This window comes from Scomber scombrus, chromosome 5 (genome assembly GCF_963691925.1).
Source record: "Scomber scombrus chromosome 5, fScoSco1.1, whole genome shotgun sequence".
NCBI lineage: Eukaryota > Metazoa > Chordata > Actinopteri > Scombriformes > Scombridae > Scomber > Scomber scombrus.
The window spans coordinates 10379193-10399579 of record NC_084974.1 but is presented as its reverse complement, the minus strand read 5'-3'; the positions used below and the strand labels follow the sequence as shown (position 1 = coordinate 10399579).

Genomic DNA, 20387 nt, shown 5'->3' with positions numbered 1-20387 from the left:
CCGTTGATTTGCCAATAAATAAATAGACTGAGCAGGAGTGAGCAATCTTTAATAAGTGTAAAACAAGACAAAAATATATTAAAATGTTGGTCGATTTGTGTTTGGTCAATTTATGCTCAACTTCTTATAGTGCATATTGTCTCATGAGGAATGCATGTGTGATTTTGAAATGAAAACATGTGGCAATATTTGTAAATTAGCTAGTCTTCAAGGTTACTTGCATAATTGTTCATGTAATTTGTGCTGCTTGCTGGCAAGCACATGCTTTGAATGAAAAGCTTCCCTTGACCAAGTGACGCTTATGACCTCCAGTTTGCCTGAAAGTAACTGTGAAAAATAAAATAAACAGCTACAAACAGCTTTGAAACATTTACTGATACCAAAGATTGTTTAACCTTTAATCAAAAAGTTCTCTCTGTATCAGTCTTCATGTCAAAATATTAATATTTTCTCCACAGACTAAAGGCGGTGGTGATATTTATTTCTGTTTTGCACCACTGCTTACCGCTCTCTTCTGATGCTTGGGTAGCTTCCAAGTATCTAATTATTTTTTACTGCACAGCTGAAGAGAGGAGCAATGGAGCTGATCCCTCCAGAGCTGTGCCTGCCATACTTTTACAATATTACAAACCCAAATGGTCCATTGTCCAAATAAATAAATCATATCACCTCCTCTGTTCAGCACTTTCTGTTCCTTGTCTGTGGTTGGGAGCGGGCTAATCAGGTTGGTTAAAACAGAGCGCTAGACACCTATGGCATGGTTGGACATACTGTACTAAATCCCAAGATCTGCTAAATGTATCTAGTTTTATTTGCTAGCAAAACTAATTAACAGTTATTTTAGCAGTTGTGACAATCACCTGTTACCTAATATATGCACCTATGTATTTGAGCTAACATGGTTTATTAGTTGAGGATGTTGAATACATAATTTCTACTGGAGAAAAAAGTCAAACAGCTGATAGTTTATCTGATTAATAAATTCATGGCACTGATTGATATATACTGTAGTATGCAGTAAAAATGAGTGACTGCAGCTATATCAGACAAACTTGGGCTCTATTTTATTCTGTCTAGCATTAATGGGTGTATTTACCTCAAATTATCCAATTAAGTCTGACATAACGAATGCTAGAGACTCAGAATATTGCTGTACATTTTATAAGATTTTGTGGGTTGAAAACAAAGATGGTGGCTGCTTTTTCCAAGGTTCCCAAACCTTTTCAACCAAGGATACTCAAGAGTTTATTGCTTAATACACTGTGTTTGTTAAAACACTAAAATGATGGCTTACAAACAGGCCTGTGCCAATAAACGGTATAATTAAAAATATGCAAAACTCTACAAAGTTCTACTGCCCTATAACACACATAACTGTTTGCTTATGAAACAGTTCATCTAAATGCTGCATCTTCATTAGGCATAACACAAACAGAGAAAACATCTAAAATGAGTCCTCAAAATGATCATGAAAAAAAAGCAGTGCTTAGTAGTTTGGGCCATGGAAACTGTTTAATCAGCTGAATTCAAAGGGAGAAAAACTGTTCAAAATGAGTAAAACAGGGACGAGAGCTCATCTGTTTTACATGCTGAGTCGTTACAAAGGTCAGCCATAATGCCATATTGAAGAAATCCTCATTCCTCTGCCAAGCTGCTGCATCAGGACATTTCATTGTGCATCATGGCACTCAAACCACCGCCACAGATGGACAAAGAAACATGAAAATCATAGTTTTGTAAAATCTCTTTGAGCTAAACTGTGAGAAATAAAAAATAAATAGGTTTAACCAAAAGCTCTGATTTAGCAGGGTGAGTAAAAACTTTTTACAAAACCTGCTGTCCAAAATGATGATCTTGAGCAAAATTGTGATTACTTTAAAAACAAATAAAACATATCGTTCAAGGTTTGGTTATTCAAGTGAAAAATCTCCTCTTAATGTGTGATATAAAAATATAATGTATTACAATGGAAAACACTAACAGTGAATATCATTTTGATTGTTTTATTTGTGATTTTGCATACATTTTCCATACCATGTTATATATTGACATCAGGGAAATATTGTTAATGATATTATTAATGCATCGATTTTTGTCACAAAGCAGAAGAGGACTTCACTTCATGCTGTACATTAAGAAAACAGACCTGATAGTATAAGTTATAGTATGACTGGATTAATCAAAGAGTCTTTTACATTGGTAATAACTGTTTTCACTGATAAATATTTCTTTCTTACCTCTTGATTGAGCAGTGCAGTGGCCAGTTTTTGGACATCAGGAGTCAACAGTTGGGTCCCTCTGATGACTTTGCTAAGTGCAGCCAGGGATTGGTGGATAACCTGTGACAACAATTACAGTTTCCAGTTTAAGAGCATGGGTACCTACAGTGTTATTTGACATCATGCCATTAAACCAACTGCTTCATGATGACTGACAAGCCCTGTGATTGCAATGGTCTGCTCAGTAATCAGGGCTGTACTGTAGTTAGTGATTATTCTATATTTTCACCTGATTGCTTTCTTGTGCCCTACATGGAAGAACATGTCCAGCTCACATGCACATAACACAGTACTGCTGATGTCATTTTTAATTGTGAACATTTGTATTTCAGCACTACTGGTGGTTTCACAGAGTAGTCAGAATCACAGTTACTGTTTTTTCCCATTAAATGAGAAGATTAATTACACAATTTACACAATGATCACATGCATCTTCAAGAGGCAATGCCTACTTTCCACAATTCTTAACACTTTACCATATGCATCTCTTGTATATTGCAAGATACGTGCTGAAAAACTTGCATTAAAAACAATCTAATAAGATGTAATTCAGGGGTTGTAATTACTTCAGAAAATGTATACGTCTATTTCTATAAAATAAAATTCTACATGTGATGTAAAAGGTGTTTTTATTGGTATGAGCACTGGTTATCTAACACACCTGAACCAAGCGAATGGCATTGAACTGCTCCAGCACAATGAATGACAGGACTGGTGACCCATGACCTTCTGTGGGTGGAGCCACCTTCTGATGGATCAGAGTTGAACCCTGATAGATAAATGACAGACAGACAGATAAAGAGGCATATTGACAAAGATGGATAGATAGATAGATAGATAGATAGATAGATAGATAGATAGATAGATAGATAGATAAAGAGAGAGAAAGAGAACAAGAGAATGTCATATTATAAAAACATTATCTGCCAAGACAGACACTGAGACAGAAAGAGAGAAAGTAAAGGGTGTGCAGGAAGACAGAAAAAAAAGTCTTTACATACAGATCATATCAACTATATTGCTTTAAGGTTTGCTGTATATTCTTGTTCTATTGTCCTAGCAATGCTTTGTGCCCCTCTTATCACCACATCAGTCATTAAGTCTATTCAGATTGGTTGCTACACAGTTGACCAGACAAAATATTATTAAAAGAAAGATGTACAGTGCATTATTGTAAAAGCTGCTGTGCATTAACATGCAGAATCTGATCTTTGATTAGTTTATCTCCTAACCCTAACCCTGTGGTATTCTTTAGCTCAACATAAATAACATACATTATTTCTTTCACAATTACAAAATAAATCCACATTAAAAAAAAATCAAAATCTCTTTGAAAAGCAAACCAGGGGGACACTTTATTCTTGGTTCTACTGTAAGTACACTAAGTATTTATGTTTGTATTTGTTTGGAAACACAAACAAAAATCAACACAGATGCTGATATTTCATAGTATTCTGCTGCAGTCTGCACCTGCATCCTTTTTTGTTTCCTCTATTGAGTAAAAGGCAGAGGAGAGAAAAGGAGGGAGAAAGGGGTGGTAGGACTGTGGGATGGAGAGAGAGATGTGAGAAACAATGAGGGGAAAAGGCTGGTAGGATGGGACTCTAGTCTATGGCTCTGCCATTGTCTTTATTCATGCTATTCCACTTGATCCAGACTACATAAAGAGTTGTCTCTCACACACACAAACAGTTTACATACACAATCAAGCACAGAAATACATACAGCCATATATACTCACACAAAAGCATGCACACTCATACAGAGCGACACTTAACCTTTACACACACATAACACACACACACACACACACACACACACACACACACACACACACACACACACACACACACACACACACACACACACACACACACACACACACAGTGCATGTACAAGCATGTGCATTCAACATCACAGAGAGATCCACTGATGGTCAAATAGTGAGGGTTCGCTAACGACAAAAGGCCAGTTCCATAATTGAAAGCAGTTCTATGGAAGCTAGCTGGTGATACAACGCCAACAATTAACCAGTCACTCATTTATCTCTCAGCAACTACAAACAACTCTGCCTGGAAGGAGTGAGAAATGGATAGATAGATAAAGAGAGAGAGAGAGAGAGAGAGAGAGAGAGAGAGAGAGAGAGAGAGAGAGAGAGAGAGAGAGAGAGAGAGAGAGAGGAGAGAGAGAGAGACGAGAGAGAGAGAGAGAGAGAGAGAGAGAGAGAGGCATAGAAGTAAATGAGAGAAAAGAGAGAAACAGCACTGGTGATTTAGAGCATGAGAGTGAATAAAAGGAGGAGGCAGAGAGAGAGAGAATTATTAATGTGGAGGTAGATGTCCTTTTGATTTGAAAAGGTGCCGGTCTCCAAGCAACCACACACAGCAGTGCTGCCTGACTCTGCAAGCAAGTGGCTATCACACACAGTGCTCAATTAGACTACTAATTTCCAATTAGCTGTCAAAGCTTTTCATTTAGACTAGTTGTGCTGCATTGGCAATGTAAAATATAATTTTGTGCATAAATAAAGGTAAGCACAGAATTGTCACAGCTTGGTTTTTTTAAACCATTTTATGATAGTAAAAGTTATGCATAATTTTAGCAAAGTGTAAAAGTTCAGAAATGGTCTCTTAACACGTATATTACAAGCACAATTTTAAGGCATACGTTTAAGAGCCAGAGCCAGATAAGAAGAGACAACTTGATCAAAAAGAACTGAAAACATTGTAGAAGTAGTGTGATTTTGCAGTTTAGGGAAAGGAATATGAACAAAGGGAAAGGCAAACAGAAAAAAAAGAACTAACCTGGTTGAGTTTCTTCCACAAATTGAGGATGGGTGAAAGTCCATTTGACCAGAGCTCTCTGTCGAACTTTGAACCAGTCGCTACTGAGCGGCTCAGGACACGCAGTGGGAAATCACCTGAGAGTCAATCGATGATAAACACAAACAAATTAATCCATTAAGCCAAGGTGCTGTAAAACTAGCACAGAGGCACTGATTTTGTGGTTAGTAATCTGATGTTGCATTGTTTATGAGACAAGCAGACCTGTATAAAAGGGGAAAAATACATTTTTAAAAAGGGCCATGTTGATTCTAACTTCATCGAGATAATTAATGGTAAGTGTGTGTTTGATGACCTTTGCTACATAGACAAAAACAGTGTGTGGTATTTATTAAATCTCACCTTGAGTAAAAAATGTTGAATAGACTAAATATAAATCTCTGCTACTTTCACTTAATGGATGCATGTTTGATTTAAAAAAAAAAAAAAAAAAATCATTGTTCAGTCTTAAATTGCTATAACAAAATGTCATCAACACGTATGGTGGTTACACTCTCTACTCACAGACAACACTGTTTCAGGTCCTGAAATATTACAAGTGAAAAAAAACAAACCCCAAATACATCTCCTAAACAGCTCCTTACACACCTAATCAAGCATGCTTAGCTTCAGGCTTACAGTCCCAGATAGTCCTTTTATCTAGACTCAGTATGTGTGTTTGTGCGGTCGTGTGAGTTTCTGTGTATGTGTGTTGTGAGGAAGGCAGAGTGCCTGATAAATGGCTTTCATTTGGTCCAGGAGAACTCTTTACTAACACCTGCTTTATCTTCTCTGCTCAGGAGGAAAAGTGTGGATATGTGTATGCGCGTGTGTGTGTGTGTGTGTGGGTGTGTTTGTATGGGAGAGAGAGAGAGAGAGAGAGAGAGAGAGGAGAGAGAGAGAGAGAGAGAGAGAGAGAGAGAGAGAGAGAGAGAGAGAGAGAGAGAGAGAGAGAGAAAGAGAGAGAGAGAGAGAGAGAGAGAGAGAGAGAGAGAGAGAGAGAGAGAGAGAGAGAGACATAGATAGCTGTAAAATACAGATAGCTAATCTAGAACTTCAACCTGACAGCAGCAAAATGAGGACAGGTGAGGATGGAGATTTGAAATATGTTGGGATTCAAACATATTAGGATTTTTATATTTTCATATTAAGATGTATCCTTATCTCAACCAATGTCTAACCAGCAGCAGCTGCATTTACGGTCAACTGGGAAGAAAAAGTTACTAGACAATGTCTATGTGCAAAGGAAAGTGTAGTTATTTTAGTTGAAGTTTAGTTCACTTAAATTCAGTGTAATCCAGGATTGTGTTCCAGTGTTTTTATCAAGGGGACTATTCCCCATGGTCTCTGTCAGGATGATGCTTAATTAAGACATTTACTGAGCAGAGCCTTGCCTGCAAACATAAGCACAGATCCTGTAACACCTAGACATACAATAGGTCTGCTTTTCTTAAGACATTTTGACATGTCACAGTAGCTAAAAGCGAAGCTGTAAATAATTATATTTATGATTGCTGAATTTCATTAAGCTGCTTTGGTTTCCACCTGAGCTTTTCATGCCATGACAAGTCAAAATGTCTTCTGTGAAAAAGGCTTATGGTTCAATCACTGCACTGAATATATGCTCAATCAGGAACGGCAATTTGGCAATTTGGAACGACAAGATGGTAGGTAAATTCTTTCCTCATTGTGTTACTTATATAACATATTTATATATTTGGTCCATTGACAAAACTTTTATCTGTCATTGTGTTTCTGTTACAAACCTACTGTAGGTCTAGTCTCATGTAAATCCTGATAAACTGACCGTGTGACATATAATAGTGACCTCATGTGTAGAGAAGCACGCAAACTGAAGTCTAATGAGCTTCCTAGATATACTAGATAACACAAATAAATTATTAAATGAAGTACTGCTTCAGTTCAGTTTTTAATTAAACTGAAATTAAACAGTTTTCATTTCCTTGAACGTTGAGCGCTGAAGAAACTGGCCCATGGTTGAACCTAATTGCTCACCAGGGACCAAGGGAAGTCTAAACATTTGGGACCCTTCTTCACCTGTGTGAGGTCATTTACACTTAGCTGATGTATGTATTTTAAAATAGTAGTGAGCAGGCCTATTCACATGTAAAACCACTGACCACCTGCGTGACTTTGTTCAGTGTGAATGTGTATGTGGGAGGGGTTAAATGGCCAACCTACAGATAGTATCAAGGGTCTTCAGAGAAAGGAGAGGGCAAAAATTAAGAGAACAAAGAAAACCAGAGAGAGAGAGTGTGAAAGTGACAGTGACAAATAACAGTGGGGGAAGATAATGACAAGGGGGGATGGAGGGGGATAATGACATGTAGGGGGAGATAGGAGGAGAGAGACACAAACAACACACAAACAAGTGACCCTGTGGGAACTGTGTCAACTAAACTAGGTTGCTGGTTCCAGTGATCAGCTGACCAGACTGACAGTATGAATGGACTTAAATGCTGTAACACCCAAATGGGGACTATGCCCAGGAGTTGTAATGGTCCTGCATGGTTTAAGTCTATTTGCTGGGGATGCGTCCCTCATATTTTAAAGAGAGACACATACAAATACAAAAACATCCAACACGTCTCAGTCTGTCCATCCTTTCCTATTTCTATGAATAGGTGTGTGGAGTTCTGAAGCTGTGATTTTGCTCTTGAAAGCAAGGATGAGTGGGATTTAATTATACTGTGTATATGACATACAGCGTGGTATATGTTTTTACCCTTCAGGTATGAATCATGAAAAAAAGATAGCAATGCAGCCACGCACCTTTCCTGTTTCGCTGCCATTCCTTGCTTATGGTTCTATTGCTTACTATTTCCTTTTGATGTAATAACCCTCCCTTTGTCTCTCACATTTACAGGCACAGGCACAGGAACACACACACACACACACACACACACACACACACACACACACACACACACACACACGCACAACCACGAGTGAAAGAATACATTCTGTGCATGTGTGAGACTTTGTTGCATTGAGTTACATCAGAAACTGCAGGGTCCATGAACAAATACACACACAAACACATGTACATGTGAACACACACTCACATAAGATAATTATTTATGACCACATGAACATAAATATTACAGACCACTTGCAACCTTAGATGTGTTGTCATTGGAAACTTTACTCACAAAACACAAACAAATTAGCAAAAGAATGAATGCAAGAATGTATGAACATACACACGCACACACACACACACACACACACACACAGACACACACACACACACACACACAAGCACAAACTTTTGTTGATGTTATGTGTCCCATAGCCAGTTCTTGCCCGAGTGCCAGAGTTGTAATGTGGTTCTACAATATGGTATATTTTGTAATCTATTTAGGAGAGCGTGGTAAACACTAATATGTGATTATAAAGAGCTGAAAAGGTGACTTTTTTCCCCCTTTTTTTTCAAACAGCAATATACCATAAACATGTCAGTCCTAGAAAATTCTGACAACCCAGTGTGTATGTCAGTTAAACTCCAGGTTGAGAAACCCTGCTCTAACATTTATACCTAATTGTCTAACCTCAGCGTTTTGGTCAGTACTACTGCAGAATGTTGAACATTGCAATCTTTGTAAAAAATGTATAATTGAAGCTGTGTAGGCTTTTTAAAACCAATCTATACTTACAAACGCAATAATAGACAATGATAACATAACCTTGAACACAATAAAAGCAGACATGATATATACTGTGATGGATTTCACATCTAAATCAAGTTTCATGTCTTTGGAAGGTGAATTTCATTCTGTAGTGAAATAAATGGAAACAGATGGCTGCCTGGTATAATTCTTCAATCTTCTCTTAAAGTCCTGACCCTAGAATTTACTTCTTCAAAGACTGCTGTTTGGTCTCCAAAATCAAGGTGGATTTAGGTCCTCCAAATGTATTAACCACACACTTAGACACACATATGCACAGTATGGGAGAGAGAAGCTACAAAGAGCTTTGTTTAATCTTCAAAGCTGGAAAACATCAGCATCTTTATTGTGTGCTTTCTTGCTATGTTGTATATTACTCCACTCACTTACAACTGTAAACATGCTAAATCCATGCATATGGTTTGCCCACAGAGTCAATGCATGTGCTCGGCTAGCTAAGGTAAACATCTGTACTGTTGGCGTATTGGCTGTTCGAAGCAAACACAGACTGAAAAAAACCTCCAGCTGTCGAATTTGTGCAAATAAAACAATAAAAAGCAATAATCTGCTTTGCTGTCAGTCTTATAGGCATAAATATACAGTATATTATTAATGCCTATAAGACAAATTATAAGACATTAATGGCATATAGGACCAGGGCACAGGTAGCACTACCAGGGATTAAACCCAAGCACTACTGTGGTGGATGAGAATTCTGTCCCTAGAGCTCAAACCTCCTTGTGTTTGTTTTGTATACATTTCTGGCAATAAATGTGAATAAATGTCTGATGATGATTTTGTATGAGAGTGAGAGTGTTTTAGCAAGTATGTGCATTTGGGAGCATAAACAGTGCATGAGCATTGATGCACTTTTGACGATCCAGGGATGTTTTTATGAAGCAGGTTAAAAGGGAGTCTCTCTTTAGAAAGTGAACATTGTCATTTATCCAAGGGGAGGATTTGATCAAAGGAGCCAGTCTACTTGTGATAGGGGCCACTTTAAAGGTGTCTGTGAGTGCCTTTGTGTGTGTGTGTGTGTGTGTGTGTGTGTGTGGTCCACTGTGCACCTGGGAGCTGATGATTCTTTGGGAGGATCTCTCTATGTTGGCAGGCAGACCAAAGAACGCAGGCCTGTCATCCTCTGGAAGATTCTCTATTACACTGCGGTAGTCCTGGGAAGAAACATAGACATGTAAAAAGTGAAGAAGAATCAACGATTGGTTTGATCATTTTAATCTAAGATGTGGATTGCCTTTTGCCTCATACACTGTTTGTCTTATAGAATGTGTGTTGTTATCTTCAGGAGGCTCATTGCTCTTCTTCTAACTTGGCCTATGTCCAAATAAGGGGAGGGGACCCCAAGTAAAGTGTAAAGAAAATATTTACGATGTTCTTGTTTTGGGGTTGTATGTCCAGTGTAAGATGTGCATATGCATATGTTCTGCTCCATGGTCATCTTCTATTGAGTAAAATCATATAGGCTTATATGTTCGACCAATCACAGATGATTACTTTGTTCTCTTAGAAACCATAATAGTTTAGGCATACTCTTTACTCGTTGAGATGAGCTGGTGTCATTCTGTATGTATGCTGTCTCCTTATCGTACAATAATTGTTTAATCTTCAGACGATTTCCACGATAGACACATACAGGTTACTCACACAGAAATGCACCCACATGCATGTATAGTAAGAGATAAAGTGTGAGCATATAAGTGTATGAGACATAAGACGATATTTTAGCATTTCTAAGCAACACGTTAGATCGTTGAAAAAAAAAGACGTGTAGCATGCTAATAAGATTTAGTATGTGGGAGTATAAGAAAAATAATGTTATGCTCTCCTTAATAAAGTGTGTTGTTTGTATGACTTAAATAACCCATTTAGCACAACTTTAAAGGCCTAATTTACTCAAACTGAACACCCACTTACACCTAGCCTCTCAATTGTACAAACCATATTTGGCAGTTTAAAGTATAGATTTCCATATTGACTTTCTTTCCTTACCAAATGGTCTCTCAATGGCTCAGCAGTTATTCTAATAGGACTCTAAATGAACACCTACTGTAATAAACAGTTTTAGGCATAGTACTCCCACTATTTTTTTATACTAAGCTGTACTAATAGAATATAAACGGCCTGCAATGCAATAGAAAAACAAAACATTGTGTAAATCTGAGTGTACTTTATGGGATTTATTTGTGATGGCTACTTTAACCTAATTTAAGATTAGGCTAACACAACATGGACTATTGATGCTTCAATATTGACCAAACCATGAATATCAGATGTAGTTAGTGATTTGCTTGGATTATTTTTGCTCCTGTGTCAGTGCACTCAGGTCCATTAGGATGTGCTTACACTAAGGTGCAGCTTAGGCTTTAAATTTCATAAGAGGGTAGAAGTGCTCCTTCTTTTAAGGTTTTTTATTGAATACAAATAGGAAACATTACGGTAAGACTGCAGCCCTACATACAACACCTATAAGCACGCTTGCTAACTGTTCATGTGTTCATCCTGTCAACCTACCAAAATGGAGCAAGAGTTAGGGAGGTTGATCTGAGGTGGAAAGAAGCGTGTTCCTCCTCTGCTTTTTCTCTGTCCAGCTGAGAGGGAAGAGGAGAGGAGACGTGCAGAGAAGAACTGCTCCAGGTAGGAGCGTAAGATGCGGAGGTCAGAGGGGTTGTCGATGCGTCCACCATAGATAGCATTCTCCAAAAGGCCATGGACAAACTCCCACTGGAAGCTTTTACCACCTTGAAGACATTAGGACACAAAGAAAAAAAAAGTAAACTATAAATATGTGTAAAGAGTGCACACAGAACACAAGAACACTAATGTTGTACTGATGTGCACACACACACATAAATACAGAAAACCAGGAGGCACAACAACGGGAAGATGCACACTTTATAACGGATAAATTAAAGACGTAATTGATCAAAGGCCCTACAGATTCCAGTTCACATTACTATGTGTGTTGCAAAGCAGAACAACAGGGCAGAGGTAACCACTGCATTGTGATCTTTGATAGCAGTCCTCTTACCTTCAAAAAGCCTATCGATGATCTCGAAGCCAGCACGGAGGTCCGACAAAGAAAACTCATAGAACTGAGTCCAACCCTGGATAAAGCAGAGGTGTGGGGGAATAAGTACAGTGTTTATTTGTGTAACTTCCTGTAGAACTGTTGTAATGGACCATTTTAAACAATCTTGGTTAATGGCATTCAAAATGTGCACACTTTTGTGTTTGAGGATTGAGCTATCATCCCTTACATGATTTCCCCTTTCTCCTTAATCTTCTAACTACTCTATGCAAGTGTAGTCATAATTACCATGTCTGCTACATTTTTCAAGCGCACAACCCTAGAAAGTCAAGGCATTAGCACTGAAGCACCAAGGAGAAAAAACACAAGTCCTCTGTATTCAGACAACACATATGCACACACATGTACATAAAAAACACACACTCACACACACAATCAAAACATTAACCAACTCATAGAAGTGTTAAAACATAATTGAGTGTGAGGGCAGTATCAGTTTGTGATTGTGTGCTTGTTGAACTTCCTGGCTATCCAATCAGCAGTTATAATCTGCCCACTGATGCTGTAGGTTGATGGAGTGAGGGGTGAAGGTAAACTGTGTAGGCATGTTCAGTAATTCGTTCAACGATTAAGTGTATGTTGTGTCTTGAGTCATTTTGGGCTTGAGTGTGTATTCATGGATTGTGTCTCTACTGCATTTGATACATGTGCTCACAAGTGTGAGAGTAAGATTGTTATATGTGCAGAGTATTGCCTGTCTATTCTGTGAATGATCCAATGTATGGGTCAAATAAAGGTGACTGTGTGTCCTTTGTGTGTGTGTTGTGAGCCTTTCAGAAAGTGTGCAACCTAGTTGTGTGTTAATCAGAGATAACTGGCCACTCGTCTTGTTTTCCTGTGGCCATCAAATGAAAATTTCTACCCTTCTGCTGCTGCAGCGGCACTGCAATCATCACATAAACTCCTCTTTTCCCTCCTTTGCATCTCACGTTCAATTTCTCTCTAAACGTCTATTCTTGTGTCTTTTTAAATAAAGAGGTTTCCGCACACACATGTAAAGAGGAGGAAAACAGGGAGAGAAGCAGGAAAGAATAAATGAGAGATGAAGGGAGGACAGTAGATGAAGCAAGACGAGAATAAGTGATGGTGGAGTGGACGAAAGGAGCTCTGACTGTTTCAATAATTAGGTGATCATGTTCTTGGATGAGAAACAACATTACTATCTCATGAAGACACTTGCCACAGATTCAGTGACTGAGAAAGAAGAAGACAGTAAGAAATAGAAGATGCGGCAGTGGCCGGTAAAACCGAAATGAGGGAAAATAAAAGTCAGCAGAGCAATGTGGGAGAATTTGAAGAAGAAAGAACACAGAGACAGACCCCTAAGAGTCCAACAAGACACAAAATTACTGTTAGGTATGTATTATCCCTATTGGGCAATCAATTATTTTTTACAAACAACCCTGAAATGAGGGAAATGGTTAAGGGGGACTATTGGGACCAAGTCTAAAGGAATAGGAAAAAAATAGAGAGAGGATAAACATGTGTAAAAGTTGTAGTAATGTATTTACAAAAAACATTTGCTACAGTTTCCCAAGTGTTTGGGTTTCTTGGTAATGGGTTGACTGTTTGCTGGTTAGAATAAAAAGAGATACCTCCCTGCTGTAACTGCAGACATAACGTATTGCTCCATTAGACAGACCACTCTGAGGCATTGCTGCAGTACAAACAGAGACAAATGAGTCCCAGTGCATCAAGAGACTGTGCCGCACACTGGCATGCCACCTAATTGTAAAAGCGACTGTTAAAGTTGACAAGTGAAAAAACGACACAGCAAATATCGAGTCATTAAAGGTGAAATCACATCCTCTGTCTGTCTCCAAATCTTTTCCTTTGCCACATTTTCAAATATTATTAGTTTGAGCTCACACTGCTAAATCACAAGCAAACCAGCCCTCATAAACAAAAGCAACACACTCGAGGAGCGTTATTTGTGGGACTTACATCTTTATTGTGTTCTTTTCTCAAAGATGTTGTGTAAGAACACACCAGCGATCCACGCAATGTGATTATTAGTCAAGATGGATTTTCATTGATTCTTGCTATGCAGCTACTGGCTATGAGATGTGTCAATATTTGTTGGAAGAATTGAATCACTATTTATATGCTCACTTTGAGTGTAGCGTAACTATAAAATGCACACCAGACAAGTGAAACTGAAGCAGTAACATATGAAAAGAAGGCAAACCAATACATGCCTCTGTTACTTACTACAAATGATCAAGGCCTACCGCTATGACTCTTACCAAGACAGGAATAGGCACAGTAAATCAGTAAATAAATGTACCATGCAGTAGGTAAGGGGAGAGAGAGACTGGCTGTACCTTAAAGGGTTGGGGCTGCTGCATTAGGCATTTTGAAACAATCTCTAAAATACTGTATATTTATATAGTGATTCATTATGTATCAGTGACAATGTTAAATAAAATCTGCACTTTTGAATAGTTACATTATTGACTTACAACAGCAATTAAAATTATTTTTCCGGAGATTTTTGACTCAATAAACATTATACAGTGAATCAGAGCTGCTCACAGAAACTGTGATCCTTTGGCCGTAAGGGTCTCAATAGCCCAATAAATCAGACTACTGTTCAGCATCATTTCCCTCAATGTTTTTCAATTTGTTATTTATTTGGTGCTGATTCATCACTGCCGTGGGTTTCAACTTAGAAAACTAATTTATTTGGTTTTTGCAAATGATGTCATTCTTTACACTCTATCTTGTTATGTAGGGATGATTTATCATCAGAGCTAAATGCTGACACTGGTAAACTACACCATTTTGATTTATTTAGAGTTGCTGTGAGGCTGTTAAAGCTGAGTTACACTTCAAATGAAACATTAGATTTGTTATTACAATCACATGCACTAGGGTCAATAAAACTACTTTCAGTCGACACATATAATATGTCTTCCTTGTAAAAGTGTATGCCATCACAAGGTTTCTATTATATCCTAAGCTTCCCCTGTGTGAAATTTTTTTTCTTCTGAAAATTCTGTGACTAGAGGGAAATCTGTCTCTGGCTCCTGTATTGTTATTGGACTTGACATAGTAAACCCTTCGGTGTACAAATAGTGTGCCTACAAAATATCAGGTGAAGAGACTCTCTATAAAACTTAGCAATGTGGGGCTATTCTAAATAGTCTGTGTGTATGCTGAACAGCAAGCAAGACTAATATTCTTAGTATACACAAACACATAGTCATACACACACACGTACATACTCAGACTGCCAGACATGACACAGTGACCAAAAACCTGTGCTATGCTGGCAAGTGAGGATAAAGAAAGCTTTACTCTGGGGAAGTTCTTTTTACCCTTTATGTGGCTGTCCATGTGTAGACTATGAATTTATATATGAATGTAACATCCTTCCTGTGGATGTCAATCTGAGCCATTACTAACCAGGAAATAGAAGGGGGAAAAAACGTATTTGCATGGCTGTGTTTTATATAAATGTATCCTGTGAATATGTTGCTTTCAGTAACTATGTATCTGTGATAACCCGGGTAGAAATATTATCTAAATGTTTGAGTGCATGTGGGACATATCTTTGGGTTTTCCAAGCAGAAACTATTAACAGGCTTGTGATTTCAAAAGGCAATTAGGCACATTATTATTCATTATATATCATTATGTAATGCCATTGTGGTTCTGTTTTATTCTCCTGAGATGAAACTGTAGGACTATAACCATTCAGGCATATATTGGTGTGATTGTGTATTTTACCTGTGGTATGTAGTTGCGTCTCTCCTGGCAGACAGCATGGAACCAGGCCAGGCAGAAAAGAGATTGGGCTCTGGTCAGAACACCTCCTACACAAAAACAATTGACATCAGCATCACAACCAACATGAACTAAAACAATCAATCATTACTGTCCTTTTATTTCATTTTTAATCATTCATTAAACAAAAAACAACAAAGAAGAGTGAGAGTATCATCTTGCAATAAGACTTAAAAAAAACAAAACACTTAAGATTCTGTACTCTGTTGCTTATACGTTTTAGAGCTTTATGTTGTGAGCTTGCTGAGACTTCACCCATGCACTGGTAACATGAGCTATTGCAGTAATATGCATTCATGAGTTAGTGTAATGTATACCACTTTATGTCCAAACATTTGAACTATACCTTTAAAAGAAGAATCAAATTCAAAGACCAAATTCTTGAAATCGTTAAAAAAAAAGGAGAAAAAAAACAATACGCAAAATGAAGCAACTAGAAAACCGACTTTAGAAAAAACTGGACATCCCCTGATGATATACAAATCATTTGTAGAATACCTTTACTGATCTGTTCTGGAGTCCAGGACTCATACGTTCTCAGCAGGTTCTTCTTTAACCCAGGAGGAGCCTAAAGATGGGAAAACAAAGATAGACATATGGGGAAGGGATGTGGTAAAGAAAGATAGAGGGAAGAGGGGTAGCCAGGAAGAGAAGGTAGAAGTGAGAGGGACAACAGACAGTAAGAGGGAGGGGGGAAGGGAGAGGGACAGCGGGTGTTATGATGTAACATTATACTGCAAGTTCAGATTAGATGGTCAACACAAATAACTAACAGTACGGAAGGAAGGAAACTGAAAACATGACTAGAAGACTTGGGTGCTGCAATGTAAGATGATAATGGGACGCAAAAAAGGCACCGCTGGGATTCGAACCCAGGATCTCCTGTTTACTAGACAGGCGCTTTAACCAACTAAGCCACGGCACCCAGTGATTTTCTGCTGCAGAGAAACTTGAGCAGTTGAGCAACTGTTCTGTACCCCAGCCTTGATGGTGAACTTGTAGAGCAGACGTATGCATATTTATATATTATTGAGCAGTCAAGAAAACATATCAAGTCATTTGAAAAACAATAACAGAACTATTGCAACCTCATGTATAATAAATGAATGAATGCAATAGGAATACAATTGTTAACATGTTATATCAAGTTGATTGTGCAAACCGAAATTTGCTGAGGCCGGCTGTAGAAATGTGCTTTCATCTCCATTTTTGTCATGTTTCTATGTTATTGTAGTGTATGAGCCTGTATTTGTGTGAGACTGAGGGATTGAACTGTAGAATTGGCCAGAATGTGTGAACTCCAAATCCCCCAAAGTGTGATTCCCAAACCCATTTCATCAAATATGTGTGCCTGGCAAGACCAAAAAGAAGCTGTGAAAGCCATCCGGGATGTTAGCAATGTTCATTCCTTTCATAGTCTGGTTATTGTTGTTCTGTGTTTCTTGCTTAAGCCAACACCCAGTCTGCAGGACCAATAAGACCATATGTAAAAGGCTTTTCTCTCATTCCAAATTTCAAATATGAACAACACAGAGGCATAGAGCAAGTGAGGGCAGAGAAAATAGATCCTATTGTGAGGATGGAAGTCTTGTACTGCATGCACCAGACCACCTGTTGTGTAAATCCATTGTAGCCCACAATGGGTGATTACAGTAACAATAGTCTTTAAACAAAGTTTAAAAAAAATAACATTGTACGATCAGGGTTTGACATCCAATAGCGAGTATTAGGACCAAACTGAACTTAAACAACCCCTCTGACCTCTCCCATGGAGAGCAGAAGACACTGCAACAGTTCCTCAGCCTTAACCTCTTCCACTCAAGGAGCAACAGAATGATCATTTATTCAAGCAGCTGGATTAAACTAAATTGTTTTTTAGTTGGTACATCTACCTAAGTCAGCATATACAGCACTGTATCCCTGAATCATTTTCTGTAAATTTGATTCCTACAGCACAGCAAAAAAACAATGAGCATACACTGATGATCAGCTCACACTATATCAGTTTTACCTTTACCTTTAGTTTTATCAGTTACCTCCATCGGGAGGTTTTAATATACAAAAAAACACTAATATTGCAACTGTAACTGCAATGTATGCGTTTACATCCACATACGCCAAGACAGTCTGCACATATGTATATCCCTGACCAGGCCGGTAAATGTGACAATTTGTTAATATCTTGCATGCAGAATGCTGAATTTAATGTGTTTTTTCCACAGATTAGAGAGGATTTGGACAGCCATTCTTTACACCTAGCATAAAAAAAATCCATAAATTCAAAGGCAGATCTCAACCACGAGCAGCATGTTCGAGGTGTGGTGTAAAAATGTAGCTGCATTGGAAGCAGAGCAGCCATCTTTTAAGCCCAAGTGGTTTGCTCACTGACCCCGCTATCAGCTAAAATATCAATGCTCTGACTGAAAGTGCTTGCTGCAATTCAGTCGTTATCACCGCCTATAACATATATCATAGTACTGGGAATGTGTTAAGGATGAGTGTGCAAATGCATGCAGTATGTCAGTAAGTTTGGCCACGCAAGTATATAAGCGTGTCTGAGAGAGAAAAAGACAGAGAGAGGAAGACTGTTTGTGCAGCATGCTTGGCTGCTGAAGCAGCTAACCCCTTGAGCATGACTCCCATCTGAAACACACTGAGCACTAAAACATGCATTACTAACACACAAGCTGCAGCCTTCTGCATCTCCTTCCAATTGTACAGTATATGTGGCTGCATTGCATATGTATGTAGCCATTGGCCATTTTACCTTATCCTGTCTTTTTAATTTGATGTGAACCTATTTTATAGTATTTATCCGTATTTAACTGTTTTATTGTAAATGGTGTTATTCTTTGCTTCAATGTTGAGCACTTTATGTTGTTTTAGGAAAAATGTTTGTTGTTGTTATTATTATTATTATTATTATTATTATTATTATTATTATCATACATAGGACAAAAGACACACTTATTTTCATACACATCACATGACATTCCAAACAGAAAAATCCCTCACACACTCAACAGTGAGTGTAGCCTACAATAACCCAGAAACATGGCCCACACCACATCAGTAAGATTGAGGCTCAGCCAGAAAGACAAACATGACTACATACTTCAGAGATTCATGGAGACCAACAGTCTTTGGGGAAATTATAGAAAAACTATCAATGCTTTATATAAAAAGCAAACAGATGGTTTGTGTACAGTGTTCCCACAAAAATGTGTGGATGTGTGGCATGTTTGTGTTTCAAACTGTGTTATATGAGCAAGGTGGAGGTTCTGCGTAGGTAAATGTGTATGCGTGTGTACCTCATAAGTGATCTTGAGGCTGGACTGCAGCAATATGGGAGGAAATTTTGGGTGAACTTCTGCTGTCACCCAGAGACGGAAGCCTGCTTTAGGATGTAGCACATTTAGCTCCTGTGGAGAAAAAGACAGTACACATATTAGATGCATTGAGATACATAAAACAAGTAGCGCACAAAGAACACACACATTAGTTCATACATGGACTTCTGAACACAAAATACACACATGAATTCACAAAAAAAAGTTTTTCCTTGAAGAGACTGCAGTAATATGAAACTTATTGTGCTATAGTGTCTGATTATAGATGCAGCTGTTAATTGAGGTCTACCTTAACACCTGCCTACCCACCCACACACATATGGACACACACACACACACACACACACACACACACACACACACACACACACGCACGCACGCACGCACGCACGCACGCACGCACATGCATTTCAAAACATGAAACTCATTCATTAGTTGGGAATATTAGAGAAGACTTGAATCTGTGATTGCACACATTTTGCAAACACTGTATCACTCAGGTAAATCTTTTTTCTAAAAACTTTGGTTTGTAAAAGGTTGAAGTGTATCTCAGCATATCCTCACAGAAAGAACCAAGATTGCTGGGTCAGCTTCAAACCCAGGATCTTTGTGCTTTGAGGTAAAAGTGCTAACCGCTAAGTTCATTGAAGTTAACGTAAACCAAATCCTTTTCATTTCAGAGACTAAAAACTTGTATACAGCACTAAATGAGTGTGGACATAATCTTGTTTCACTGTTACACTGCAACTGGCTGACATCTAAAATATCACACGATAAATAAAGAGTTTTTCATAACGTTAACCATGAAGACAATGGGATGGACTATTTACTGTAAAAGCATATTTCCAGTACCCAACTCAAAAAAGACCTTTACTTGAAAACTTTCCTTTATGTTTGCTTATTTCAACAAATCCACAAAGATGTATAATATAAGGAGGATAATCAGTAGATCTAGCAAATAAACATCATTAACAAATAAATAAATAATACAATATTTTCTTCCCTCTCAATTTCTAGCTTTCTCTCCCACTTGTCTTCTTACATATCTTCCCCCTCTTTCTCTTTTTCTCAAAGACACAGAGTTAAAAATAGCATGCTGGCACCTTAGGGTCTTGTGTCATCTGATTGGGCTTTCTCACGCACGCACACGCACACGCACACACACACACACACACACACACACACACACACACACACACACACACACACAGAAGTTTGAACAGCTATCCTTGTTAGGACATTACATTGACATCCTCAATTCTTCTGGGCTTTGGTCCCTTCACACACTCACACATATCTGATCATGGTCACTTTTGTGGGATATTACACACACACACACACACACACACACA

At 38.2% G+C, this 20387-nt stretch overlaps 1 protein-coding gene and 1 non-coding gene across 2 annotated transcripts in view; both read right to left on the bottom strand.

The window, feature by feature from the left end:
• The window catches only part of dync2h1 (dynein cytoplasmic 2 heavy chain 1), a 154574-nt gene that overhangs the window by 7363 nt on the left and 126824 nt on the right, over positions 1-20387 (bottom strand). The window contains 9 exon segments of the mRNA XM_062418496.1: positions 2238-2339; positions 2941-3048; positions 5084-5199; positions 9851-9962; positions 11320-11546; positions 11837-11912; positions 15629-15714; positions 16184-16253; positions 18997-19107. Of these exon segments, the coding sequence (XP_062274480.1) occupies positions 2238-2339; positions 2941-3048; positions 5084-5199; positions 9851-9962; positions 11320-11546; positions 11837-11912; positions 15629-15714; positions 16184-16253; positions 18997-19107 (1008 nt within the window).
• Positions 16537-16610, bottom strand: trnat-agu (transfer RNA threonine (anticodon AGU)). The gene has a single exon. It is a non-coding gene; the product is annotated as a tRNA-Thr (tRNA).